This window comes from Prunus persica, chromosome G4 (genome assembly GCF_000346465.2).
Source record: "Prunus persica cultivar Lovell chromosome G4, Prunus_persica_NCBIv2, whole genome shotgun sequence".
In the NCBI taxonomy this organism is placed as follows: Eukaryota; Viridiplantae; Streptophyta; class Magnoliopsida; order Rosales; family Rosaceae; genus Prunus; species Prunus persica.
In genome coordinates this window covers 11238299-11265506 of record NC_034012.1, presented here as the reverse complement: position 1 = coordinate 11265506, position 27208 = coordinate 11238299, and the positions used below count along the sequence as shown (strand labels likewise).

The following is a 27208-nucleotide window of genomic DNA, read 5'->3' as shown; positions in this document are numbered from 1 at the left end:
TTAGAAGACATTGTTCTTGTTATGAAACCTTCATTGTCTTTTTTAATCACCGAGTACTGTCCAGTTTTTTCGTCGAATCCTCAATTTTTAGTTTAAAACATATCAAAACTTAAATGCTTTCCACCTAAGCGTACCCCCATTCATGATCCATCAATTCCAATGATATTCCATCAATTCCAATAATATTTCGTCAATCCCAATCATATTCCGTTAATTCCAAGTGTCCATTATTGCTATACAAATTTCATTTTTTCTCAACCTCATGCAGATCCTTGCCTGTTGAGTCTTGACATGGTTGAACTGTACGCCATTGTGGTATATGGAAGAGAATAGTATACTAACAATTTGGCATTTTCATTTCCCATTTTATTGGATGGGTCATTCTTGGTTTGGGTTTTATATGGATGTAATTTTCAGCTATTTGATTAAGAATAATCATCCAAGAAGAGATGATAGAGGATCAAATAGTAAATACTGTTTGTATTAAAACCAAAACAAAAATACTGTTTGTCTCAAATACTAATTAGTAAGGATAATTATATACAATATCTAATGCGCATTGAACTTTCCTACAAAAAAGAAAAAGAAAAAAAGCGTGCAAACAATGCGGGGAGGTTGTGGATGGGCAATTCGGGACTTCACAGGTTGGATGATACAAGCGGGTGGTCAAGGAGATATGCTTTATGGGTCGGCTCTCATGACAGAGATGGACGCTATAAGGGCAGTTATGTTTGCTTGTCAACAAGGGGTTTTCTCTCGGGTGGTGGTGGAGTCTGATTCCCAAGTTGCCATCAAGATGGTGAAGGGGGAGAGGGTGGTGGTTGTGGAGGTAGATAATATTCTCTTCGATGTCCAAACTGCGATTCGAGAATTTCAGGAAGTAATTTTTATTTTTGCACCTCGCAGTTGCAACAAAGCTGCTCATGAAGTTGCAACTTTTGCGTGTAGGGTTGGTGGTAGTTACTATTGGGATTTTGTACCTCCAAATTGGTTGTTTAATACCTTAGCTGGAGATGATAATGTTCGTATTCACCTTTAATAAAAGTATTTGATTCTTGGGAAAAAAAAAAAAGTTTCCCTTTAACAAAAGTATTTGATTCTTGGAAAAAAAGAAAAAGAAAAAGAACTATGTATCGTGTCACCTCACTTTTTTAAAGTTCGAACTAGCTTTTTCTTTTAAAAGAAAAAATTTGCACCAAGTCTTCACTTGAGCTTTGATCTACTGAGAAAAATGGGGATATGGGATTTCATTTCCGGGACTCCCGATTCACTAAAACGCAACGCTTTGAATCTAACGGCCGTGAAGAACTAGTTCCCCACACCCGGTTCCCTCAAACGGATCGCACCAAATGTAACGGCTGTGAAGAACGTGTGCTCCACCGCTTACGGTTATGGGTCAGCCACCGTTATCCATTTCGATAGCGCCGTCAGGGGTAACATGAACCACTACCTTCAGGACGAGAAAGCCCAGTCCAAGATCCTCCAGTTGGGCAAGAGCATCGTTACACACGCCGCCATCGAGGGCCTCAAAACCATCCCAGGTTCAGTTACTTCCTCGTATCTGTTAGAAATTATTTATGTTATTTGTAATTCAATAAACGTTGGTTCCTATGTTTTAGGAAATCAGTTGTGGTTTACCTATTCAATAGGAGTGTTTTAGTTGTGGGATAAGTCTGTTAGTATTGGTAGTAGTGGGAGACGTCTGTTAGTATTGGTTGTAGTGGGATGTTTAGTTGTTCATTCCATTATCTGAGTCAGTTACCTTGTACGTGTTATTTAAGCTGTGTTTCAATCAATCAGAATTTACTTCAGTTCAACAAAAGCTTTCTATCTGAGATTATTTGAGTTCTCTAAATTTCCAACGTCTGGTATCAGAGCCCCCACTGGGCTTGATTAAAATTCTCCAAAAAGCAGCAGCTTTCTTGTCTTGCAGCAGCAAGGACTGATGGCATCCGACAAGGTTCAAGAGAACTACGTGCAGCCAGCCATACCTCGCTTTGATGGTCATTATGACCATTGGAGCATGTTAATGGAGAATTTTCTGAGATCCAAAGAGTATTGGACTCTCATTGAAGATGGAATTACTGAACCAGCAGAAGGAGCGGTGTTGACAGAAGCGCAACAGAAAAGACTTGATGAACAGAAATTGAAGGACCTGAAATTGAAAAACTACCTCTTCCAAGCGATTGATCGATCCATTTTGGAGACTATTCTCCAGAAGGACACTTCCAAGCAGATATGGGAGTCTATGCAGAAAAAGTATCAAGGTTCCACTAAGGTGAAGCGTGCACAGCTTCAAGCACTTCGATGAGATTTTGAAACTCTTCACATGAAACCAGAAGATTCTGTTGATGAATACTTCTCAAAGGCGATGGCAATTGCAAGTAAGATGCGGCTTCATGGTGACAAGATGGATGATGTCACAATCATTGAAAAATTTTTGCGTTCAATGTCGCCAAAGTTTAACTATGTTGTTTGTGCAATTGAGGAAGCAAATGACATTGAAACAATGTCAATTGATGAACTCCATAGTTCACTGTTGGTGCATGAGCAGAAATTTAAAAGTCAGGATACTACAACAGAGGAAAAAGCCTTGAAAAGCTCCACCAGCAATGAATCCTCATCATGGAGAGGTTCCGGTCGTAGTCGAGGTAGAGGCCAAGGAAGAGGAAGAGGCAGAGGAAATCATGATTTTGGCAGTAAAGGAAATTCCGATTCCAGAGGCAGATGCAGAGGTCAATATAGACAACAAAGCCATCATGAGTCTAAACACGACAAATTGAGTGCTATAGGTGTGGCAAGTACGGTCACTATCGCTCTGAATGCTACACTAACATGTCTAAAGAAAAGGGTGAGGCATCAAACTTTACTCAAGGAGATGAAGAAACTCTTCTTATGGCTTGCGATACAAAGGAGGAATCCCGTTCCAATTGGTGGTACATTGACTCAGGGTGTAGCAATCATATGTGTGGGAGTAAGTATGACTTTCATCATTTAGATGATTCATTTCATACTACTGTGAAATTTGGTGATGATTCTTTGATTTCAGTGATGGGGAAGGATGATATCCAAATCAAAGCAAAGGATAACTCTCTTCAGACCATTTCTAATGTGTATTATGCTCATGCCTTAAAAACCAATTTGCTTAGCATTGGCCAACTGCAAGAGAAGGGCTATGTGATCACCATCAAAGAAGGCACTTGTGAGATCAGTGATCCAAGAAGAGGAACAATTTCTCAAGTGGAGATGACAAAGAATCGATTGTTTCCTTTGTCAATACAAAAAGATGTTCAAGCTTGTCTGTCTGCCAAGGTGGAAAATATAGCGTGGCTTTGGCATTTCCGATATGGTCATCTCAATTTTAATGGTCTGAAGACATTGCACAAGAAGAATATGGTAACTGGTCTCCCAGAAATTGATTCTCCTGCTCAAATTTGTGAAGAATGTATGATCGGAAAGCAGCATCGTGAGTCCTTTCCAAAAGAGAAGGCCTGGAGAGCTCAGCAACCTTTGCAGCTGGTTCATTCCGACATATGTGGACCCATAAATCCTGCATCAAATGGGAAAAAGAGGTATTTCATAACATTTATTGATGACTACAGTCGGAAGACGTGGGTATATTTCTTGCAGGAAAAATCAGAAGCATTTTCAACATTCAAAAGCTTCAAAGCTCGTGTTGAGCATGATGTGGGAAAGCCTATCAAAGTGTTTCGAATAGATCGTGGTGGAGAGTTCAACTCACAAGAGTTTTCTGTTTTTTGTGATGTCAATGGTATTCGAAGACAGCTCACTGCAGCGTACACACCATAACAAAATGGTGTATGTGAGAGGAAGAATCGCACAATTCTAAACATGGTTCGCTGCATGTTGGCCAAGAGAAACATTCCAAAACTTTTCTGGCCAGAGGCGGTGAATTGGAGTATTCACGTGTTGAATCGAAGTCCCACACTAGTTGTCAAGAATATGACACCTAAGGAAGCGTGGAAGGGACACAAACCAGCAGTGGATCATTTTAAAATCTTTGGCTGCATAGCCTATGCTCATGTCCCTGACAAGAAGAGGAAGAAATTGGATGACAAGGGTGAGAAGTGTGTATTTCTTGGGATCAGTGACCACTCAAAAGCCTATAAGTTGATAAATCCTATCACAAAGAAGATCATCATTAGTCGAGATGTGGTGTTTGATGAAGAAAATGCGTGGGATTGGACTGAAAATGGCACAGGACACAAGCAAATTCCTGTAAGCTTTGATGAAGAAAAAGACGCTTTAGGGATTGCAGAGCCACTGCAATCCTCTAACGTTCCAGCCACTGAACTAAATGTGGTGCAACCATCTAGTCCACGACCATCACGCACAAGGAGAAGGCCTGCATGGCTGCAATATTATGAGGTCAGTGGAATTAATTGTGATTCTGAAGAAGAACTCAGTCACTATGCCTTATTTTCATATTGTGATCCTGTGTCATTCCAAGATGCTGTCCAAGAATCAAAATGGCAGAAAGCCATGGCCGAGGAGATCAAAGCCATTGAGAAAAATAAAACGTGGGAATTGACAGATCTTCCCCAAGGACAGAAAACCATTGGTGTCAAGTGGGTCTACAAGACGAAGTTCAATGAAAATGGAGAAGTTGATAAGTACAAAGCACGCCTAGTTGCAAAAGGCTACAAGCAAGAGTATGGTGTTGATTATAAAGAAGTCTTTGCTCCAGTTGTGAGACTTGATACCATTCGTTTGGTTCTTTCACTTACTGCACAGAATGCTTGGCCCATCTTTTAGTTAGATGTGAAGTCCGCCTTCCTTCATGGCGATCTGCAGGAACAGGTATATGTAGACCAACCCCCTGGTTATGTGAAGCAAGGGCATGAAAATAAGGTATATAAGTTGAAAAAGGCATTATATGGACTGAAACAAGCACCCCGAGCTTGGTACAGTCGTATAGATGCTTATTTTTTGAGGAAAGGTTTTCAAAAATGCCCATATAAGCATACACTGTTTATAAAAATTGGAGATGAGGGGAAGATACTCATTGTATGCTTATATGTGGATGATTTGATCTACACAGGAAACCATGAGGCCATGTTTGATGATTTTAAGCATTCTATGATGAATGAATTTGACATGTCAGGTATTTTTATTTCACAGAAAAAATATGTCCAGAGTATTTTGGACAGGTTTGAAATGCAGAATTGCAACTCAGTTGGTACTCCAACTGAACTGGGATTGAAGCTGACTAAGAATCCTGGAGGAAAGAAAGTTGATGGTACGCTTTTCAAGCAAATTGTTGGCAGCCTCATGTACCTCACAGCAACCAGACCTGACATAATGCATGCTGTAAGTCTTATTAGTTGGTACATGGAAAGTCCAATGGAGTCTCACCTTATGGCTGCAAAAAGGATATTCAGATATTTGCAAGGGACTAAGGAGTACGGAATTTTCTACAAGAAGGAGAAGATGTCTAATTTGTTGGGTTACACTGATAGTGATTATGCAGGTGATCCAGATGATAGTAAAAGTACATCAGGCTATGTGTTTATGATGGGGACAGGAGCAATATCATGGTTTTCCAAGAAGCAGCAAATTGTTACTCTCTCAACCACAGAAGCTGAATTTGTGGCTTCAACTACATGTGCTTGTCAAGCCATATGGTTGAGAAGGTTACTAGAAGAATTATACTTCCAGCAGCAAGGTCCTACTCTTATTTACTGTGACAACATCTCAGCAATCAAAGTTGGGAAGAATCCTGTTCTACATGGAAGAACTAAGCACATCCATGTGAGATTTCATTTTTTGGGTGATCTCTGCAAAGATGGAATCATTGATTTGAATTATTGCAAGAGTGAAGATCAGATTGCAGACATTATGACCAAGCCACTCAAGTTACCCGTGTTTGTGAAGTTGAGGAATTTGTTAGGGGTGTGTTCCAGGAAGGATCTTGTTTAATGGTGAAGCAGCAACAGCAACAACAAAGTTACTTGGAGACTCTTTCTAAACTGAAGTCTGAAGAACGTTCGGTTTAAGGGAGGGTGTTAGAAATTATTTATGTTATTTGTAATTCAATAAACGTTGGTTCATATGTTTTAGGAAATCAGTTGTGGTTTACCTATTCAATAGGAGTGTTCTAGTTGTGGGATAAGTCTGTTAGTATTGGTAGTAGTGGGAGACGTCTGTTAGTATTGGTTGTAGTGGGATGTTTAGTTGTTCATTCCATTATCTGAGTCAGTTACCTTGTACGTGTTATTTAAGCTGTGTTTCAGTCAATCAGAATTTACTTCAGTTCAACAAAAGCTTTCTATCTGAGATTATTTGAGTTCTCTAAATTTCCAACAGTATCACTTGTTACATCACTTTTAGTTAAAAAAAATAAAATATTATTCGTGTTTTTCTGTTATAATTTTCAATATTTTCTTTGAAATTAGGAAAGATTAAACTGAAATTTTTTTAGGCGGATTTGTAGGTTACAATATTGTTAATAATTCAATCAAAGGCTTGAAGGATTCCGATAAACAAGTAGTGGATGTGAAGGCATTGCAGGCTGATTTACGCAGATTGGATAAAGAACTCAGAAAATACAGGAAACTCCATGAGCAAGTCCCGATACATAAGCAAATTGTCAACATTTATTCAGCTGTGAAGCAGAAACTGGAAGATGTGATCAGAGTCTTTATGATGAAGGAGTTTATGGGCCGGAAACCGGTTGCACCTAGGAAGAAGTAGAAGGCAGTACCAGGTACCAGTGCATAAGATAAGGTGGAAATCATGATTTGACCTTGTTTAAAGCTTTGTGGTCAGTTCTTGAACTTGATTGCTCTGTCTGTGTAATTATTCTCTCGGCTGTATTGGGGAAGAAAGTGGTCTTTTGCATTGTCAAGACTCAAATCCATTGGCCTTGTTTGTAAATTGAGGGCAAAATGTAAAATGCCAAGTCTGGTTTAAGAACGGTTTTCATAAACTGAAGTCAACTGGTTTTGTATGGCTGTTATGTTATGTGCTGTTGGAAATTACTTGCGACGTGACTATTCATATACCCAATGGCAAGCAGTACTTTTTTACTTTCATAATCTGCTTATTCAGGGTTTACGGAATGAAAGAATCTTAAGTAATTAATGAAAAAAATGTTGCAGAATAAAAAGTGGCTAGTCTAAGGCCGGATGAATGATTGCAACAAGGAGATCGTATGAAAAAAGTACAATTTAACTTTGGCTTGGATAACCGCAGAATGCTCTCAACCTCCCTAGTTGAATATGGATCTGGAAGCGTAAAGAAGTAAGTTGCTCCAGAAAAAAAATTACAATTTAAAATTTTCAATAAATGGTGTTTTTTTTTTTTAATAATAAAAAGGCCACAACGCCTTTTTTTTTTTTTTTAATTATAAAAATTGATTCACTTTCCAAAAGTATATATATAAAGGATTTTTAATACATTTAAAATATTAAAAGAAAAAAAAAAGGTTACGACTAGCTAACGTGAGCGCGCCTTTAATAGCAGTTTCTAGAGAGCCTTTTTCACCTTGAGGGGGGAAGAAGCCATTGTTCTTCCCCCCTCTCCTCTCTTCTCTTCCTTTCTTCCTCCTTTCACCTCTTCCCCATTTTCAAAGACAAAGGGTTTTCCCTATTTGTCTTAGTTTTATTATGATTTGCATCCAACCATTATTGGCGGCTGCGGCTCAGCGTCGGATCTTCACCTGCATTTCGGCATCAGATCTCCACCACCATCTTTTTTGCAATTTCTTTATGTTTGGAATAAGTTGCAGAGACTCTTTGGGTTCTCTGTGTAGTTTTCATATCTCCTTTTGTGAGAGTTTTTCATCTCTCCTTTGTGAGAGCTTTTCATCTCTCCTTGGTGAGAGTTTTATTTGTATTGTTATGGCTTGGTTTTTTCAAGCTTTATCTCTTTTTTATTATTCTAAGTTTGCAATCTTAATTGGGATGCCTATGCCAGAGTTTTTTCGATCTTGCCTGATCGTTGGTGGAGACATACCTGATTTTCTTAATTTTGATATTAGACCGCTCCGTTATTGTAATGGCCCTTTTGTGGCTAGTTTGTATTGGCCCTTTGTGGCTAGTGGCTTTTTTGGCTGAATTATGAATGCAATCATAGAATTTCTCAAAAAAAAAAATAGCAGTTTCTAGTTGCACGCCCATGTGTGATTTTTACTCATGTTGGGCAGCACATGCGCTGGGCCCATAAAATTTTTTTTGGCTCAAACTGCAGTTGGGCTACATGTGGTATGAGAGAAGGGCTAAAGAGCTAAATGTAGCCATCAAAATTTGGCCTAATTTATTTTTAGCCCACAACTAGAGTTGGGTTTTGCACATTTCAGAGGCTACATTTGGCCTATAGTAATAGGCTATTTGACCTTTAAATTAGGCTTGAAATGTATGTTGTGCGAGGGGAATTCAAACACACAACTCGGTTGCAATGTAATATGAATATTAACCTTAAACATGAGAGTATTTTTACTCACCACTTTAACCTAAGATGTATCCTCACCCTTCTCAACATTTACACGTGCCCATTGACATAACATTGATTAAACATTTGCTCTGTATTTTTAATTATGTCAATAAACACATATCAAATATTAAAAAAAATAATAAAAATATACTTTATGTTGAAGTAGTGAGTAAAATATTTCCCCTTAAACATGACCCAACTCCTATAATGATTCATGCAATCTTGCATCTAAAAGTGGAGATAGAGGTTATTTTTTTGTTTTTTTGTAACGGAAAAAAAGGTCTCAATAATTAATTCATGTTATAAAATGACAGGATTATGCGAGAAGATTGAGCTGCACGTAAAGTAGATGAGACACAACATTTAACGAGGTTCTGCTATGCCTACGTTCTCGGAGAGCAGCAGCAGTAACTTTTCCACTATATAAAATAATATGGTTACAACTTTAGTGGTTACAATATGTGTGGCTCACTGAATTTTCTCTCTTGGAGAATTTCTCTCTGCTATCTTTTTCTCTCCACTCACTCACCCTCTTTCTTCCTTCTCTTCTATCTCTCTGGGCTCTCTATCTTCCTTATCTGATAGTAGTCTTTTTCATTTGCATAAGAGAGAAGCCTTTTATAGGCAAAGGTGAATGACACCCGTGAATGTGCAATAAACTCATGCACCAAAGTTTACAAACAAATAGTAAGTGGGCTCCACTACTTTATACTTTACAACAATTCAGCATTTCTTTTCCAATGTTGCCGCTAATTTACCCTCTGTAACTCTGAAGCGCTCATTGAACTATGGACCCTGTCACCCCACTATTTTGAAGTTTGAACCAGATTCTTTTTAATTACCAAAGATTTAAAAAAAAAAAAAAATTGAACCAACTCTTCACCTGAGCTTTGATCTTCCGAGAAAAATGGGGATATGGGATTTCATTTTCGGGACGACCGATTTACTAAAACGCAACGCTCCGGATCTAACGGCTGCGAAGAACTTGTTCTCCACAGTTTACGGTTATGGATCAGCCACCGTTACCCATATCGATAACGCCGTCGGGGGTAACTTGAAGCACTACCTTCAGGACGAGGAAGCCCGTTCCAGGATCCTCCAATTGGGCACGAACATCATTAAACACACAACCATCGAGGGCCTCAAAACCATCCCAGGTTTACTTCCTCATATCACTTGTTAAATTACTTTTAGTTTTTTTTTTTTTTTCCAATAGTGTCGTGTTTTTTTATTTGAAATTAGGACAAATTAAACTGAAATTAAACTAATTATGTCATTTTATTTATTTTTTCCTCCTAAAAGAATGAGATATGAATGTTATATAAATACGCTTTTGTACAAAGATTATTGTTGCTCTAATGAATCTTCAAAGTGCTGGTATAATGCGTTGATACGGAATTCTTTACTAGTCTAGCTGCAGTTGTTTTCTACTAATTTTAAGGCAGACTTGTAGGTTACAAAATTTTTGCTAATTCAATCCGAGAGTTGAAGGAGTCCGATAAACAAGAAGTGGATGTGAAGGCATTGCAGGCTGATCTACGCAGATTGAAGAAAGATTTCAGTGAATACAGGAACGAGCATGAGCCAGAGGTGGATGTGAAGGCATTGCAGGCTGATGTAGTCAGATTGGAGAAAGAACTCAGTGAATACAGGAAACCCCGTGAGCAAGTCCAGACAGATAAGCCAAGTGCAGTTGGGAATCAGAAACCGAAGTTGTGATCAGAGTCTTTATGATGAATGAGTTTATGGGCAGGAAGTTCTTGGATGATCTAATGGTTCCTTCGGTAGCACTTAGGAAGAAGTAGAAGGCAGTGCATAAGATAAGGTGGAGCAATGATCATTGTTAATCATGATTTGACCTTGTTTAAAGCTTTGTGGTTAGGTCTTGATTGCTGTGTGTAATTATTCTCTCTGGTGTATTAGGGATGGAAGTCGTAAGAAAGTGGTCTTTTACATTGTCGAGACTCAAATCCATTAGCCTTGTTTGTAAATTAAAGGCAATTTGGAGATTCCAAGTCTGGTTTTAAGGATGGGTTTTATTTGGCCAAATTAGTGGGGAAGGGGATTTTCTCACACATACTGCTAAGGTGCTATGGAGATTCGAACATGAGACAACTGATTTGCAAGACAATACCCTTTTTAATTGGGTTAGACCCCGTTGGTTTTAAGGATGGTTTTTATAAACTGAAGCTAACTGGTTTTATATGGTTGATTAGCGCTTTTGCGAAAGTATACATTCCTATGGAAATAGAATGTGGATACCCAATGGCAAGCAATACTTTTTAACTTTCATAATCTGCTAATCCGATGAATGTTTGAGAATCCACCTTGACTGAAACTCTTCTGCTAGCCCAAGTAGTGAGAAGTAGCTCATGGATTTGAATCCATCCATTTAACAAGTTTTACATCACTACAGACAGATGTACAAACCGTACAACATTGCATTCTAATAAAAAGTTAGGGCATTTTTAGTACTTTTTTCTTTTTTCGTTTTTAGTTTTTATTTTTATCTTTTGTAAGAGACATATGAAAATGTATGGAGGGAAGGAAAGGGAGGGATGAAGGATGGTGGAGGAAGGGTCATTCTCCTTCCACCACACTTCTCCACTCTATTTTCCTCCATATAATTCCTCTCCAATTTTAAGAAAAATGTGAAAAATTATCAAATGGGAGCATCGCCAAGGGTATATGTAAATGAAGTAGGCAAAAGTGTACTATATAGACTGATGTGGCATGTTGCCTATTCAATTTGGAAAAAATTGATCACTCTAATGGACCAGGCAAATGAACTAGGCAATGCAATATTATATTTTTTATTTATTTTCATCTTGTACATTTGCCAACCACAAAAGCAAAAGAAAGTTGTATTTTATAATAATAAAAATATGTGGGGTCCAATATATCTCTTCACTTTGAAGTACCTATTTGTCTCTTCCATGAGCATGAAAATGCTGATGTGGTAAGGCAAATGAGATTTGCCTACTCTTTTGTATCCTCCCTTGGAGATGCTCCTATATGACTATTTCCAATAAACTAATAGGAGCAAATGGACATTAAGTGGGCTGCTGGCCTCATATCTTTAAGAGATATTTAGTCATATACTCATTCTTAGCACTAATAATATAGATAAACCCTACGCCATTTAATTTCTATAAACATACCCAAAAAAAATTCAAAAAATGACAGCTGGCCCTATTGAATTTAATTTTGATTATTAAATTACTTTGATACCCTATTGAGTGTTTTGAGCTTTTTTATAAAGTTTTGGGGTTAGTTTGTTTTATGAAATCAATGGCAGTTTTGTAATTTACAAGAAGTTAAAAAGCATTTTTGTTATGTTATAAATAGGTTTTAAGTGTGTTTTTAAAGTCCATTTCATATAGGGTTTTTATTTATTTATTTATTTATAATTTGGGCTCCTATATTGGGTATAATAGGGAATCTCCCTATTTTTAAATCTCTCAACAAACATTTTCTTTTCCGATTAATTTTTCTTAGGAATTTCTTTTCAAATTTGAAAACTGAAACAAAAACACTAAAAAATCATGGCCACTTGACATGGCAGAGTCTTTGAGACAAACTATGTGACTATGTCCGTTCATAGAACATTCCGGGGAGGCAAGGTGTGGTTAAAAAACAGTACTCCTTATGAAATTGACCAATAAATGAAAGAATCTTGAGTAGTTAATGAAAAAAATGTTGCAGAATAAAAATGGCTCTAGTCTCAGACCGGGTGAATGATTGCAAGGAGGTCGTATGAGAGTTGGGAGGTACATGGGACATGAGACCTTAAAAGATGATGGGCCTCTTCACCAATTGTCAATTAACTTTGGCTTGGACGACCTCATTCTAATATGGTATCAGAGGATGCTATCGTACTCCGTGAATTTTGCTCACCCTCCTAGTTGAATGCAGAGCTGGAAGTGTAAAGAGGTAAGTTGTTCCTTTCCCTTTGCTGTGTTCTTATGCTCTACATATGATTGTTAAGTGCATGGAATACTCTAACCTAATTTGTTCTTGTCCTTGTTTCAAGAAAAGGCTTAGTATCACAAAATATTTTAAAATCATTTGAACCTCAGAAAAGACCTTATCCAGGATCTCACATTCTTTACTTCCCTAATTACCAAGCCCCCAGCAGATACTTTGCTTCAACAACTCCCAGTTTTCCAATTTCAGTTCTCTTATAAAGGGGCAAGCTTTTAAAGGCAATGGCTTAATTGGCAGTGGCTGTCAGTTTGTTCCAAGGTTTTTACCATTCAGTGAAGCCAGGTACACTATCTTTTTTTTCTTTCTGAAAAGCATGTGCTGCTAATTTCTTATATATTCCAAGGTTTTTCTCAATATTAATACCTTTGAACATCCTTATAGATAGTCTTTTTAGCATCCTTATAGTTGGTACAATTATTTGAAAACAGAATCAAGAAGAGAATGCTTTTAAGATCAGTTGATTTCATTAGGTCTGTTCTAATGGTTTCATATGCTGCAACTCTAAAATTTCTTGGCAAGAATCTGGTGGAGGAGTTTCACTAAAACAGAGATTAAAAACCAATACATAAACAGACAACATGTTGCTAGTGATTGTATATAATATGGTAGAAATTATTCAACCACAGTTGCTATAGCTGTTGGTGGATATGTGTGGCTAACAGTAATCCAGGGTTAAATAAAATTAACTTGAAAGCACAATAAAACATTACTTAATTTGATTGAAGTTACTAGTCCAATTAAGCTTCAATTATACTATCAGTTTCGGATTTCTTATTACCAGATTAATGATCCTCTTTTCATCCAATTTATGTTGACAAATATGTTTAGGAAGTAGGAACTCGCCGATGGGATTTCTTGCGCCAATTTGTGAAAGAATAATGTTCATATGGGCTCTGGTTACTAGATGGTTCAGATATCAGAGAAACCTTGAAGTTAATATGAATACTCTGAAAAGAATGTTAGAAGAGCTAGATAGCCAAACTGAAGATATAGGTAAAAAATTAGAGGCTGAGCCTCCCCTTCCGATTAGAAGACACGAAGATGAAGTCTATGAGTGGTTAGAGAATGTGGAAAGGATCAAAATTAGAATACAAATTATCGAACAACTTGGCGAAAGGAAATATCTCTCATGTGCACATTTTGTAAGACTTGTTGATGAAAAAATTGGAGAAGTTAAGGAATTGCTTCAGAAAGGTAGTTTGTATAGTGAGATTTCGATGAAGAAGCAGTTCAAGTACGTGATCATTGGTGGTGGAGTTGCAGCTGGATATGCAGCAAGGGAGTTTGTTAAACAAGGCCTGAAACCAGGTGAGTTAGCAATCATATCAAAAGAAGCAGTGGCACCTTATGAACGCCCAACACTTAGTAAGGCCTATCTGTTTCCTGAGGGAGCTGCCAGACTTCCAGGCTTCCATGTCTGTGTTGGAAGTGGAGGAGAGAGGCTGCTTCCTGAGTGGTATGTGAAGAAAGGTATTGAGTTAATTCTCAGCACAGAAATAGCTGAAGTAGATCTTCATTCGAAGACCCTCACTAGTACCACCGGGAGAACCTTCGAATTTCAAACTTTGATCATTGCAACTGGCTCCAGAGTTATAAGGTTGACAGATTTTGGTGTACAAGGAGCTGATGCCAAAAATATTTTCTACTTGAGAGAAATCAGTGATGCTGATGAACTTGTAGAAGCAATTAGAGCTAAGAAAAAGGGAAAGGTAGTGATTGTTGGAGGAGGATACATAGGTCTTGAAGTCGGAGCAGCTATGAGAATCAACCAATTTGACGTTACCATGGTTTTTCCGGAGCCATGGTGCATGCCTCGGCTTTTCACTAAAGAGATAGCTGCTTTCTATGAGGCTTACTATGCTAACAAAGGAATTAAAATCATCAAGGGTACAGTTGCAGTTGCGTTCGATGCTGATACGAATGGAGAGGTAAAGGCAGTGAAACTCAACGATGACAGGGTACTGCAAGCTGATATTGTAGTTGTTGGGGTTGGGGCAAAGCCTCTCACTGAGTTATTCAAAGGGCAAGTTGATGAAGAGAAAGGTGGCATCAGAACTGATGGAATGCTTGAAACAAATGTCCCGGATGTATATGCTGTAGGTGATGTGACTACTTTCCCTCTGAAATTGTACAATGACATGAGAAGAATTGAGCATGTTGACCATGCCAGGAAATCAGCTGAGCAAGCTGTGAAAGCTATCAGGGCAAGTGAAGAAGGGAAATCCATTGAAGTGTATGACTACCTTCCATACTTCTATTCGCGTGCCTTTGATCTTTCGTGGAAGTTTTACGGAGACAATGTTGGTGATCCATTGATGTTTGGAGACAAAAACCCAGCATCCGGAAAGCCAAAGTTTGGAACAGCATGGATCAAGAATGGGAAGATTGTGGGAGTGTTTTTAGAGGGAGGGACAGATGAAGAAAACAAGGCTATTGCCACAATGGCTAGGGTCCAACCTCCAGCTGAGTATTTGGATCAACTGAAAAAGGAGGGTTATTTCATTGCTTGACTGGAACTCTAGATACCATGTATAAAATTGAATTGATGGCTTGGGATTTCAATGAGTTGGTTTTGTTCCTGCACTTGAACAGATTGCTATGTGTGCCCTGGATTTTAATTCTGTTTCTTCACATTTTATTCTCTGTATTGATTTGATTGGAAAACAAAAAGATGCTTTCATTGCACTTTCTTTCTCTTTCACTTAAGGTATACTCAAAAATTTGTACACCTCTAACTTGCATTATCATGAAAACCATTGAACAAATCTTATATAATTTGTTCACTCATCCTATGTAAATAATTTCCTCGGTTTGAAAGTACAAAAATAAAAAGGTTTAAAGTTACTCATGCACTCAAGGTACTGTGTTTGAATCTCTCCTCGACATATGTTAAAAAAAAAAAAGAGACAAATGTGACTTGAGTCTATTACTTCGTTTACCTTAAGAGAATCTTTTATAGGTAATTGGAACGTTAAAAATATATTTTTTTTCCAGGAAAAAATTACATGAGAAAAGAAGCACTCCTCTTTCAGATAATTAAACGAGAAAAGCACCGACTTAACGTTGTGAGTCTTCTTCCTAGACCATTATCTTCAGTTGACAAATACAAAGCTGGGGTCTTTTGAGTTCCATTAAACCGAAACGCTAGCGATATTCACAGACGCGTATTGGGTACCAGAACGACACGTCGCTGCCGAAATGGCTGAAATTAGAATTGAGAGAGCCTCTGATAAGCTGAAAGAGCACAAATCAAACCCCAACCGCCGAGAAAACATTGGCGGGCTTCTGGGTCACATCGCCAAATTTGCTATTGACTCCACCATCAACTTCTCTCTCAAAGCCCTCCCCGGTTAGTTTCTTATCTATCTCACTATGCAAAGTGTTAGATGATTTTTGGGTTTTTATTGTTTGATTGAAATTGGTAGTCTGGGATCATTTTGTTAATTATGGATAGGATTTTTGGTTCGTCATATTGTTCAGAAGTAGTGAGATTTTTGCAAGAACACATGATTCTTGTTGAACCCTATTCATGTTGCATTCTGGAATCGTTTAATTCTCTCTCTCTCTCTCTCTCTCTCTCTCTCTCTCTGTGCCCATGTTCTTAAATTTCAAGTGCACTTTCTGTGAAATGCCCAAATTTTGCACCTTTATCAATTTGTAAGTGAAGGGCTCACTGGAAATGCCTATGACGCTGTGGAAAATACAAAGAGGATTGGATTGTTGTTTTAGTATTATTTTTCAGGCCTTAAAGGCGAAGCTTTCCCTGGATTTGAGCTATGGAAACTATCTGAGAGAAAAATGAGTTTCTGTAGACATAAAATATGGGAAGCTTTGAATGGTTGTGTCTTTAAACTGATTACTTGAAGACTTGTTGAAGCAGCAAACAAGGTACTAAATAGATCCTTCAAAATTTGTCAGAAAATTCAAGCTATAAAGACGTAGGTAGAGAATGTCAAGTGGCCCGCTAATGTATGTTGAGGTAAACTTTAGCGCCACTAGTAAATACTTAGAAATAATGAGTGAAATAATAACGGTGTATTGCGGAAAGTTGATGGATATCGAATGCAGAATTGATGGAGGCTTTGGCAAGCCAAGAAAGCTCACTAGTCGTGGAGTTAAAGCTCAAAGATGAATCTGGCTTTGCTTGGGTTATAAGTTCACTCCATTTTCAAAATGGTACCTAAGGAGCACATAGATTAGTCAGTGAAGTTATTGGTATTGCTGCTAAGGAACAAGAGTTTTGGACGCAATTCCCACCTTTTTTTGGTCAATAGCAGAGCTGCCAATATTTTATTTTTTCGAAGTTTGTTAAATTTATTTTATTTTGGGCTCAATTCCTAAATAATAAAAGGGATGAGGATGGGGTTTTAGAATTTTGTTCCAGATATGCATTTGTCTCTGGATATTTTCTCTCTTTCAGGTGCAAAATTCTTCATCTCCAGGGTATTGTTTAATTTGTCACGAATTCCGACATTGTCATTGTCCTTTTGATGCTTTAACAGAATTTCTTTTGAAATCCTCAATCCTATAGAGATGATGGCTTATAGTATTTTCTCAGTCATAGTCATCATTTTGGCATCCCATTCACGCAAATTATATCCTATGTCTTTGCAGCATAATAGCCCCTTTTTCCACAATTCTCAAAGCTATTTTTAAATAGCATTACATTGTTAAGAACCTGGGTTTTGTTTAAACTCACTAATTGGACAGGCTGCACCTGGACCTCAACTTGTGATGCATTAAGCATCCCATCTCATGCCTGAAAGGTTGCATTTGCTATCATTTCTGTTTTTTTATTTATTTAAATTAAAAAAAACATTTGAGCCAGTGTATATAGAATAATGATGACCTCAAATATACTCTTGAATTTATCGGACATCTTTTTTGGTCAGAACTATATTTCTTTATGTCGTCCTTAAATAACAGAGTTGATTCGTTGTATTTAGCTACTTCCATACTTTCCACTTTGGTAAACTACAGATGCATCAGCCACCGTTTCTCTTTCCCCATGTTTTTTGAACTTTTTTTTTTTTTCTCCACCATTTTGACTACTGCAGGTAGGAAGCGGGGGTATCAGATTGTGCAGGAGGGATTAAAGGATCAACCCCTTTCAGTTTCTCCTGATGACACCAAGAAACCAGAAGATCTTAAGTTGGCAATGGAGGACATGAATGCAAAAATGGAGAATATGCAGGAAGACACGAACATTGTAAAGCAACAACATAACATATCAGCAGAACATGTCATGGGATCAGCGGATCCAAAGAAGATGCCAGACGGAAGAGGCATTCAGGGGGCGGATCTTCTGCAGAACAATAAGAAGAGGATCTTCATTCGATCGCGTCTATAAATTAGAAAATGAGGCTGGTGTAGATGACCATAACAGCAAGTCAAAAATAAACGACTGTAATCCCAGTAAAAAGAAAAACCAAATGTAATGGCGTATAGTATTGGGGTTATAAATAATGTGAAATGTGTCAAAATTTACTATTTCATATAGAGTTGATATTTGATATGTATGATATGTATTATATTTATGTATTATGAACTTCACAAAAAGAGTAGAGATCATGACTCATGAGAGGATCATGTAAGAATTCTATAAGGCTCTCACTATAAATGACTCGAGGATCATGTTTCCACCCAAGTGGGCTGTTATTTTCAGTTTGGTATTGCCAGTCCAGCAAAACCAAGAAAAAACAAAAACAAGGGCATTTCTGGAAATTAGAAAACCATTTTTCGTTTGTGCATGTTTTTCTCCTCGTGTAGCTTCTCCGTGTTTCCACATAGTCTCTCTCTGTGTCTCAGACTCACTCTGTCACTCAGCACCGAACAATGGCGGTATGGACAGCGGCGGCTCGGCAAGCCGCGAATATGGCTCGGATCTCCTCTCCCAAGTCGGCTTGTACAGCCCAAGCGGCTTCTCTTGTCCATCGGCGCGGTCTTGCCGGCGGTGGTGGTAATTCACTCACCTTTTAACGTTTTTCATTTAATCAATATCTCCTCGTTTAATCTTTTTCCTTTATTGGTTCTGTTTGGTTGATCAGAAAGTGTGAGAAAATACTTATGAATTTCACTTATATCAACATGGGTGTAACACCTCTGGGATAGTGGTAGTGGCGGAGCTGGGCTTTTTTCTGTTTAATGAACTTTTGTTTTGTTTTTCTTTCTCCTACTTAACCAGAAGTCAAATGGGTTGTGGTCGATTTATATCTATATTTATTTTATTTTGTTCGTTTCTGGCTGTTTTACTTGCTTTGACTGTGTTGCAGATCATCATGGACCTCTAAAGGTGAACTTTTGGGAGGACCCAATGCACCCATCTAAATGGAAGCAAGAACATGTGAGTTTTATTATAATTTGTTTTCGAAGACATCTTTATAATGTTGTTGTTAGATCACTGTTGAGATTATTTTGATTGTCTTTTAACAATGCTAGAGAAATTTCCTATTTTTACATGAAGACAAGTTCCATATTGTGTCAAAGTTTATAGTGAATGGATGCTTGGGCTATGTTTGGGGTGTTAGGTTTTTTCTTGTCAAATAAAAAAGTTGTACCTCCAAGGTGAAATCAAAATCTGCAATTGACAGCTTTCAGTCTCATGGTGATGTTGAGGAACGTAGGTCGTGTTATGTTGTGGTGTGTGTGAGTGAGAGAAACGGCCTTAATCTTTTTCACTTGTCCAAGCAGGCAAAGAAAGTTGATTTCAATGCTATTATTGTATATGTATATCGAGTCTCGGATGAGAATGTGGGAGAGAAGTGGATGCGTTTGAGGACGTCTTTAATTGTCTGTTGAACTAAAGGGACAAAATGATCGTGTTGAGTGAAATCCTCATGCCAAAATACTTTTGGATTGCCTGCAATAGTGCTGCATGAGATATTCATATGGCTTTAGTGATTTAGAGTCAAGACTCTTATATCTCATGTGTTGCTTCACTTGGTACAGTTTGTGATTGTCTCTTTAGCTGGATGGGGGACACTCCTGTACGGGGGTTACAAGTTCTTCACCAAAGACAAAAAGGACAAGAAGGACGAGGTACTTTGTTAAAGCTTTTGATTATGAGCTTTGTCTATTTTCATTAATCTCATGACCTCATGAAGCTAAATATGTGAAGTACCTTCTCATACTCTGTTACATGACTGTATCTAATTTTTAGTGTGACAAGATTGGGCACAAGTATCTCCTACATTTGTTACTATAAAAGAATAATTCAGCAGTGTTGGGGATGTATATATGGATTTCATAGTGAAATTCTTGTGTTCCTTTCCATTATCCATGTGCTTTCTGAACCATCAGTTCTTAACTCTTGCATTATAGTCTTCGATCAGATCTATCCAGAGCTGAGAACTTGGCCTCATAAAATGATTTAAGTTGTAAGAATTGGGCTGATTGTTTATGTATGCGATGGCTTGATGTAGTTTTCACCTGCTAGAGGTGTTTATGTATGATGATGCTTATATTTCCCAGCTTCATGAACGTGAAGCATTTGAGTATTTGCCATTCTTGCTGGATGACCTACACATATTTCCAAACTTATGAAATCAATCTCCATTAGCTAAGCCTTCTGTTGTCTTTGGTTGCAGAAAGTTGGAGAACCATCACACTAGCTTTTCAAGCTCCTGAATATATGTACAAATAAATAAATCAGTGTCCCGTCTTCAGAATATCTACAATGAGCATGATCTTCCATGATACAAGACACCACAGTTTTTAGGCAGTTCCAGTTTGTACATGACTGTTGTTTAACATGACTGGATTTATACATGGTGCCTTCTCTTTTTATGATCATCTTATCTAATGGTCATGGTTGTTTTAGCACTCGTGCATTCTAGCAAACCCTTTTCTTTTTACTACTAAACTAGTGGACCTTGAACATTCTTGGTTGATGATTTTAGAAATCCATCATTGCCAAGAAACCTGGATAGGTGGGAAGGTAGTTTAAAAGAAATCTGTTGCCTCAAGGTCAAGGGGAAAAGTAATTTGAGAACAACTTTGCAAATAGCTTTACACCTCAAAGCACCAGAGAAACAGTATCTACAAACAAATTGGCCAAAATTTATCTCTCATCCTTGGCAGCAAGTTTAGTCATGTAACCGAGAAAAACCTTACAACTCAACCCAAATTGCAATTGAACACTTTGCATCCATAAATAATATACAAAGTATGAAGCAAAGTCTTCATTTTCAAAAACATAATCTACACTTAGGAGGCCACTTTGGTAACCATTTCCCTTTCTCGCATGTTCCGTCTTGCTCTTTCACCATGTCACCAGTTTAACATCGGATTACCCTTTAAGACGACGCTGCTTACAATGTTATTTCCAGATTTTCTAGGAAACTATTCTATGCTCTATTCTATATTACCATTTTCAATAATCTACGAGTAATATTAGATCATATTTCAAGCATAATAGTTTTCCACCATTTTCATCAACAGTGTGTCTCCCAAGCAGCCTCTCAGTCTGCATCTTTTACTTCTGCTTCAATATCAACAACTGCCTTAGAAGACTCCTTCCCTGAAACCAGTCTCAAGCTCAGAAAACAAATCGATAAATATTGGTATTATGACCATGAAGAGAAAATGGCAACATGGCAAGAGGCTTTTCAGGGATAACCTCTTGTGGAACGGGTGTAGTCGTTGAATGCCTGTCCAAATGTTGTAGACTGATTGGAGTATTTCACAGAGTCCATTACAAACTTGTTGTCCACCACTGAAATTAACAAAAATAAGTCCTAAAACATGAGGGGCCGTGGAAACTACTTTTCCATCAGATACTACAACTTATTCATAATTTAGAAATACGTCTTCAGTCAACTAACAGGAGAAAGTTGCTTGAGGAATTTTTGGAACTCATAAAAATATGAAATCCAAAATTTAACAGATACACAGACAATATGGGTTCACCAACATCTCATGTAATATAATTAGAAGTGGTAACGCAACAGACTGGTAAGAGGAAAAAAAAAGCAGCAAGTAGAATTTGGAACTCAAAAAATCAAGAAACAAAAATATTAGAATACCTGAGAAAGGTTGGGTGCAGAAGGGGCACTGCTGCAAATCATCATTTAAAGCAGATCTGCAAGAGGTTATCCTCGCCCAAGTTACGCAAATTATCATAGATGACAATCCTTAATGAAACTAGAGAAGAAGAACCAATACAGGTCCCCATACGTTAGCTTGAACTATAACAGAATTCAACTGGTCTTACTTGAAAATCTGAAAATCGTTTCCGCAGTTTGGGCACTGCAAGTACATAAAGAAAAAATCATTACAGGCAGAAGACACCAGAGTAAGAAATATATAAACCTTCACAATTGAAAATGACCCTCAGGATGTTACTCCGAAATTACTTGATTACAAGATGTGGATGAAGCGTTTGCGAATTGTTACATGAAAGAGTATCACTTGCGTACTCAACCTTTTTTCAAACATCCTATACATGTCATGCATTTATCTAATACATCTCACATGGGAAAGAATGAACTCATTATCACACACTAGATTTCTACATGCCTATCCATGGAAACTATCCAACACCAATCCAGATGATCTGTTTATATAGCACCTGTGATACAGTTTTTTGAAATCAAGAGCTTGCGACCAATGCAAAATTACTTAATTGTCAACTCCAAATAAAAGAAAATCATAGAGCGTTTTGGTACACCATCCACTAGCAGATCTGTAGATTGATAACTTAACTGTCCACACATGCCAAAACATCATGTAAGACCTAATCTATTGTTAAAAAATAATTGAAGCTGACATAAATAATTAAAAAGGTTTTACTAGTCCTTGTAGGTGTCAAACTGGTAGCAACATCTTCAGTTGTGTTTCACCAAGCAACAACAGATGTTTGATACCACAGTTGAAGAAAACTATGAGCTTTAAGAAGTGAGCAAGAGAAAATAAAAAAAATTTAGTAGCCTTACGCTGTCTTGAACCATATCCTGCCTTGCCCACCATAGAAAAGCACCCACACCAACAATTGGTACAAGCACTGCAAGGAGCTGGATGTGAAAAGGCATCAATTTCATTAGAGATATAATCCTACATGCTGATGTCAGAGTCAACAAAGCTACCAGTATTCTTCAGAAATGTAAAGGAACTAAGATTTGTGAGAAGAACCCCAAATCAGTTGCTAAATGAGAAAGAGTACCCAAATGGAAACAATTGCATCCAAAATCCAACCAAGCTGCCCAGTAAATGAAAGATAAGTCAATCCAATAGCCAAGGCTAAATTACCCAGAACTCTAGCAGTGGCTCCATCATCTTTCCCACCACCACCTCCATCACCATTAAACCCAAACCCCTGATTGAACCTCACCACAACCTCTCTTTTCTTCTTCTTCTTCCATCCCTCATCTCTCCCCAACATCTCATCTTTAACACTACCTCCTCCCAAGGAAGACCACCTCTCCCAATATGCCCTCACCTTGAACCTGTTCTGCTTCAAACAACCAATCTTTGTCCTCGACAGAGAGTAATATTTGATGGGTTTCTTGTATATGTCATTATGCAAACTGCTCAGCCTGAAAGCTAAGGAATTGATAGAGATTTGAACAACGGTTGTCATGGAAAAGATGGAAGTTTAAGCATAAACGACCCAATATCTAAAACACTGGTTTTGCATTGTTCATAGGGGATTTCATGGTGGGCTTGGCTTAATAAGATGGGAAGATGTATTATCTGTTTTCCCTAGCTTCGGCTTTTCTACTTTCTATGATGTCGCTTAGTTTTTCTATTCTCAGCATTACTCAGTATTTTATTACAGATAAGATACGTAGCCCAACAACCATGTTGTTTCTTACCAGATATGTGACCCATGTGGCCAAGACTAGTGTACTTAGAAATTTAAGGGGGCAGAAAATAAAATAATATTGACATGATTGTATAAGGTTGTATGGATCACATCTTAAATTTTTTTTTTTGATGTATGGATCACATCTTTATGTTTCTTTTCTTTTCGTTCCCAAAATATGGTCCAAGAAAGAAAGGGTGACAATTTAGTAAGTAAAAAAAAAGTGACAGTTTGTGTTAGATTGGATGTTCATGTTGTCATTTTGTGGTGAATAATATTCAAATTTGACACGCATAAAATATAGCAATTAAACAAAATATCACTTTGTGTAAAGCGTACATATGAGTTATTTTCAATTCAAGGTGCGAGCAATAAGTAAACATGTGATAAATACTCTCAGATTTGGATCATCCCCAAATAAAAGGAGGGAGTGGTCGATTTGAGAACATGCTCAACATAAAACCCCAAACTACCAGGTAGTAACTAGTGTGAACAGATATTTTTTGTTACAATGACAGACAAAAAGGTTTCTTCATGTATTAACCCATTTACATGAGATCATAAAAGAAACTAACCGAAGGTTTGCTTTGAAGTATTTTGTAAAGGAAAACGGTAGATCATTATTCATTATCATATAAATAAGGTACAACAAGCACCATATCTGCATCTCTTCAGTGTGATGGCTACATTTGCCAATGTTCCTCGTAAAACAGCTAGAAGAATTGAACACATACCATTACATAACATTCTGAACCACACTCTTGGCCCCCAAATCATTCTTTCTTATTTTCCCTTGTCTTACTTGGTATACCATCGTCTCTATACGGTTCAACACTGTACGCATACTTCTGAAAAACTGAAAATAAAACCATCTCCACACACACCAATATGTTTTGAAGAGCTTCCTCAATATGCTCCACGTCTAGCCAGATATGATGAGATCGAATTATTTTCAATGCTGCAAGTATGTCAAGAACAACTCCCTGCAAAATCCATTGAACTACTTTCTCAAAACACACAACAAATTTCATTTTATAGAACAAGAAATAAGGATTAGACCGGCTCCGAACTGAACCAAATCCAAATCTACTAAATGGAAATGTTCAAGAAAATACATTTTATGGAAATTTTTTGCAAACCAACATGGGAATATCAGTTTTGACATTTCAGCAAAAAAATGATTTCTTGTGTGCATTTTAAAGTAAGGCTACCGGACAGACATGGTTCTCAAAATTCAATGCAGAAACAAAGGTATTTGATATGGTTTTGGACATCTTGAAACTAGCATGAAACACAGTTTGAGACATGGACACTGGTGTTAGCACCAGCATGACCTGCCCAACAATCAGGATGGACAAGAAAGTATACAGTGTCCTTAACTCATAACAATCTATATCTTGGAAAGCATTAAAAATCGTTTTACATAGGGTCTGATACCACAAGCACCATAACATCACCAATATGATATATCTTGCTGCTGTATGACATGAAATAAATCTAGAAGGAAGAATGCAATATGCACATTGCACATTTTGACTACTGCTCAAGAAGCTATACCAGAGGTCTATCCTGCTCGAGATTCAGAATCAGCAAGACCAATACCTACACCACTATCCAGTGGTACGCCTAAAAGCTATGGAAGTTTACATTACCTAGTCAGAGTTTATAATGTTTACAAAATCCTTTATCCACAATGGCATTCTCTAACAATCCACATTTGACAGAACTATGAACTTGTCAGTTTCTGGCTCAACATGAAGGGGGAGATGGAATGATAATTACCTGCCAAAAGCAGAAGAAGACAATCCCTTTGATACATAAGAACTTAGCAAGAGGTTTGTGTGGTGCCAGCTCTTTAGCAAACACATGATAGAAAACAATAAGAGAATACAGAGCCAGTGTCACTGAAATATTCAGAATTATTGTGAATGTCCAGCTAACCCAGCTGGGATATACTCCAAGGAGTTGAAGAGTTATCATCAAGATGGAGCACACGGGGCGAATCACAACAAATTGCCATGTCCAGTACTTGAGAAGCTTCAATGTATGATGGTTCAAACGAACAGTGCGAGGCTGCATTTTTTTTATAGATACAAGTCAATATACCTCAACATGTCAAGGCTAACAAAATTAGCTAGTTCCAATAAATCCAAGGAAAATTAGTTACACATATACATTTTCACACTCTACTGAGAATGTGAAAAGACTAAGAATTCAGATAGCACGAAGGTCCTTGTCATTGCAAGGAATCTTTCTATTGTTCTCATCCCAAAGAAAATATGCAATTTCTTGCCTATAAATATGAGTTCTTTATGCATAAAATTGAAGTGATATCAGGAAACATACACATTTTTCAATTGTTAACTTGATTAACACAACGAGAATCGGAGACGAAAATTCATTTACCAGAAAAAGAGTCATGGGAAATGAATGGTGAATCTCCCGTCCTTTGATTTCATCTGGCACTATGTTTTTACTTATAGATATGTTCAAGTAGCTGTACAGCAAACCCAAAAACTTAGCTATCACCTGCACATAATGAACTTAGAAACTCAGCACTAACAAATTGAAGACTCATACCAAAATAATATACATGAAAAACTTTATCTCCCAATGTTGAAATCTTACCAAAGCCTCATAGCACTCCTTGATCGAGTCCAAAAACGTAAAGAAAACATTGCTTCCCTGAAAATCGAACAAGCCCACAAAAGAATCTAGAGCATATAAGGGGGCCATAAGTATAATAATTATGATGGCTTGTTGCTCCTTTGGCTTCTTCCAGTAGAAAAAATGTTCTGAGAGAAGCTGTACTGAGAAATGCATTGTAACCATCACGCAGAAAGTGGAAGCCAGAAGAGTAATTTGTGCCGGATTTCCCATTTTTCCTATTGTGTTTTTAACCACAGAGGTGGTGATTCAAGAACTAGGACCTGCAATAAAGTGTCAACGGTTTCAGCTAGGATTAAACTGAAGCACTAAACCCAACAGTCTGGGAGAGCAAATTATAAGTCTTATATCGATGAAACATCCAAACAAAAATCATAAATTTGTGACAACCCAGATGACAAAAACACAAATTTATGAAGTAAAAGTTGCAAACCCATAGCAGAAGCATAAATTCATATGAAAAGTCAAAGATTTAGAAACACTATTAAAAAAGTCAAGCTGAAGTCAACTGTAAAGTAAGGCTACAGGTAGAAGTCAAGTGAACCACTCATAAGCTAATAAGTTCAGAAAATGGACTAACTGTCTCTTGGTTTGCAGAGAGAAACGCTTGCTTCTGCGTTTTCTGCGATATTTCCTTAGCTTTATCGAGAGTAAAGGAAGCTCAGAAAAGATGGCTAGTTTTGAATATCTGGTATGCGTGACTGGTTGGTTTGGTTTGTTGCTCAGAATGAGATTTATACTATAAGGATAGATAGTGAGAGATGGTAGCTTGGTTTGGTTTGTTGCTCAGAATGAGATTTATTTTACTGTAAGGGTAGATAGTGAGAGATGGTAGCGACTGAAGCTCCTCTGCCATGCTTTTTTTTTTGGTCAAGCGCCTCTGCCATGCTTTGAACTCCAATTTATTGCAGAAATCTGGCGGAATAGGAGATAGCATCTTTGTAAAATGATATATAAAAATTTATATGATGTTTAACATCCACAGCGGGGATAGCTCAGTTGGGAGAGCGTCAGACTGAAGATCTGAAGGTCGCGTGTTCGATCCACGCTCACCGCATTTTAGTGTTTTTCCCTTTTTTAAAATATTTTTTTTTATCCCACGGCTCGAAAACAACCCCATCATGAAGCATTTACTTTTATTCGTTGTGCTCTTTACTTAATTTTTTTTTTTTAAAAAAACAGTTTGTTATTTTAATTTGTCGTTGATGGATCATGTGTTCATCAATATGCATACCACCAGCAATTGCAAAATCTCATTTATTTATGCTATAACAATGGTTGTAGTTTTGGTTTCCACCT

General features: G+C 37.5%; 4 protein-coding genes and 1 non-coding gene across 5 annotated transcripts; 3 read left to right on the top strand and 2 right to left on the bottom strand.

The window, feature by feature from the left end:
* On the top strand, window positions 9123–10481 carry LOC18779173. The gene is made up of 2 exons (XM_020562182.1): window positions 9123–9611; window positions 9908–10481. The coding sequence occupies exons 1-2, from the start codon at window positions 9362–9364 to the stop codon at window positions 10171–10173; spliced, it is 516 nt and encodes a 171-aa protein (XP_020417771.1). The 5' UTR covers window positions 9123–9361; the 3' UTR covers window positions 10174–10481.
* Window positions 12687–20232, top strand: LOC18778537 (monodehydroascorbate reductase, seedling isozyme). The gene is made up of 6 exons (XM_020561626.1): window positions 12687–12723; window positions 13270–15790; window positions 17499–18400; window positions 18714–18784; window positions 19390–19479; window positions 20028–20232. Exon 2 carries the CDS (start codon window positions 13287–13289, stop codon window positions 14949–14951), a length of 1665 nt encoding a protein of 554 aa, XP_020417215.1. The 5' UTR covers window positions 12687–12723; window positions 13270–13286; the 3' UTR covers window positions 14952–15790; window positions 17499–18400; window positions 18714–18784; window positions 19390–19479; window positions 20028–20232.
* On the bottom strand, window positions 20426–23192 carry LOC109948499. The gene is made up of 6 exons (XM_020561627.1): window positions 22601–23192; window positions 22374–22451; window positions 21653–21687; window positions 21465–21520; window positions 21059–21154; window positions 20426–20959 (listed from the first exon to the last, which is right to left on the bottom strand). The coding sequence occupies exons 1-6, from the start codon at window positions 23015–23017 to the stop codon at window positions 20901–20903; spliced, it is 741 nt and encodes a 246-aa protein (XP_020417216.1). The 5' UTR covers window positions 23018–23192; the 3' UTR covers window positions 20426–20900.
* Window positions 23759–26806, bottom strand: LOC18780269 (transmembrane protein 184C). The gene is made up of 5 exons (XM_007211691.2): window positions 26490–26806; window positions 25871–26172; window positions 25649–25771; window positions 25025–25315; window positions 23759–24225 (listed from the first exon to the last, which is right to left on the bottom strand). The coding sequence occupies exons 2-5, from the start codon at window positions 26120–26122 to the stop codon at window positions 24016–24018; spliced, it is 876 nt and encodes a 291-aa protein (XP_007211753.1). The 5' UTR covers window positions 26123–26172; window positions 26490–26806; the 3' UTR covers window positions 23759–24015.
* Window positions 26894–26966, top strand: TRNAF-GAA. The gene has a single exon. It is a non-coding gene; the product is annotated as a tRNA-Phe (tRNA).

What these genes read in the sequence shown, in the direction of transcription:
- LOC18779173 (XM_020562182.1), top strand. Translation starts at nt 9,362, where the DNA reads ATGGGGATATGGGATTTCATTTTCGGGACGACCGATTTACTAAAACGC. An exon ending in GGGCCTCAAAACCATCCCAG is followed by an intron (nt 9,612 to 9,907) that starts GTTTACTTCCTC and finishes GCAGACTTGTAG; the next exon opens with GTTACAAAATTTTTGCTAAT.
- LOC18778537 (XM_020561626.1), top strand. Translation starts at nt 13,287, where the DNA reads ATGGGATTTCTTGCGCCAATTTGTGAAAGAATAATGTTCATATGGGCT.
- LOC109948499 (XM_020561627.1), bottom strand. Translation starts at nt 23,017, where the DNA reads ATGACAACCGTTGTTCAAATCTCTATCAATTCCTTAGCTTTCAGGCTG. An exon ending in AACGATTTTCAGATTTTCAA is followed by an intron (nt 21,521 to 21,652) that starts GTAAGACCAGTT and finishes AACCTCTTGCAG; the next exon opens with ATCTGCTTTAAATGATGATT. An exon ending in CTGCACCCAACCTTTCTCAG is followed by an intron (nt 21,155 to 21,464) that starts GTATTCTAATAT and finishes TGTTAATTTCAG; the next exon opens with TGGTGGACAACAAGTTTGTA.
- LOC18780269 (XM_007211691.2), bottom strand. Translation starts at nt 26,122, where the DNA reads ATGGGAAATCCGGCACAAATTACTCTTCTGGCTTCCACTTTCTGCGTG. An exon ending in TTCCCATGACTCTTTTTCTG is followed by an intron (nt 25,316 to 25,648) that starts GTAAATGAATTT and finishes AAAAAAATGCAG; the next exon opens with CCTCGCACTGTTCGTTTGAA. An exon ending in TCTTCTTCTGCTTTTGGCAG is followed by an intron (nt 24,226 to 25,024) that starts GTAATTATCATT and finishes TGGATTTTGCAG; the next exon opens with GGAGTTGTTCTTGACATACT.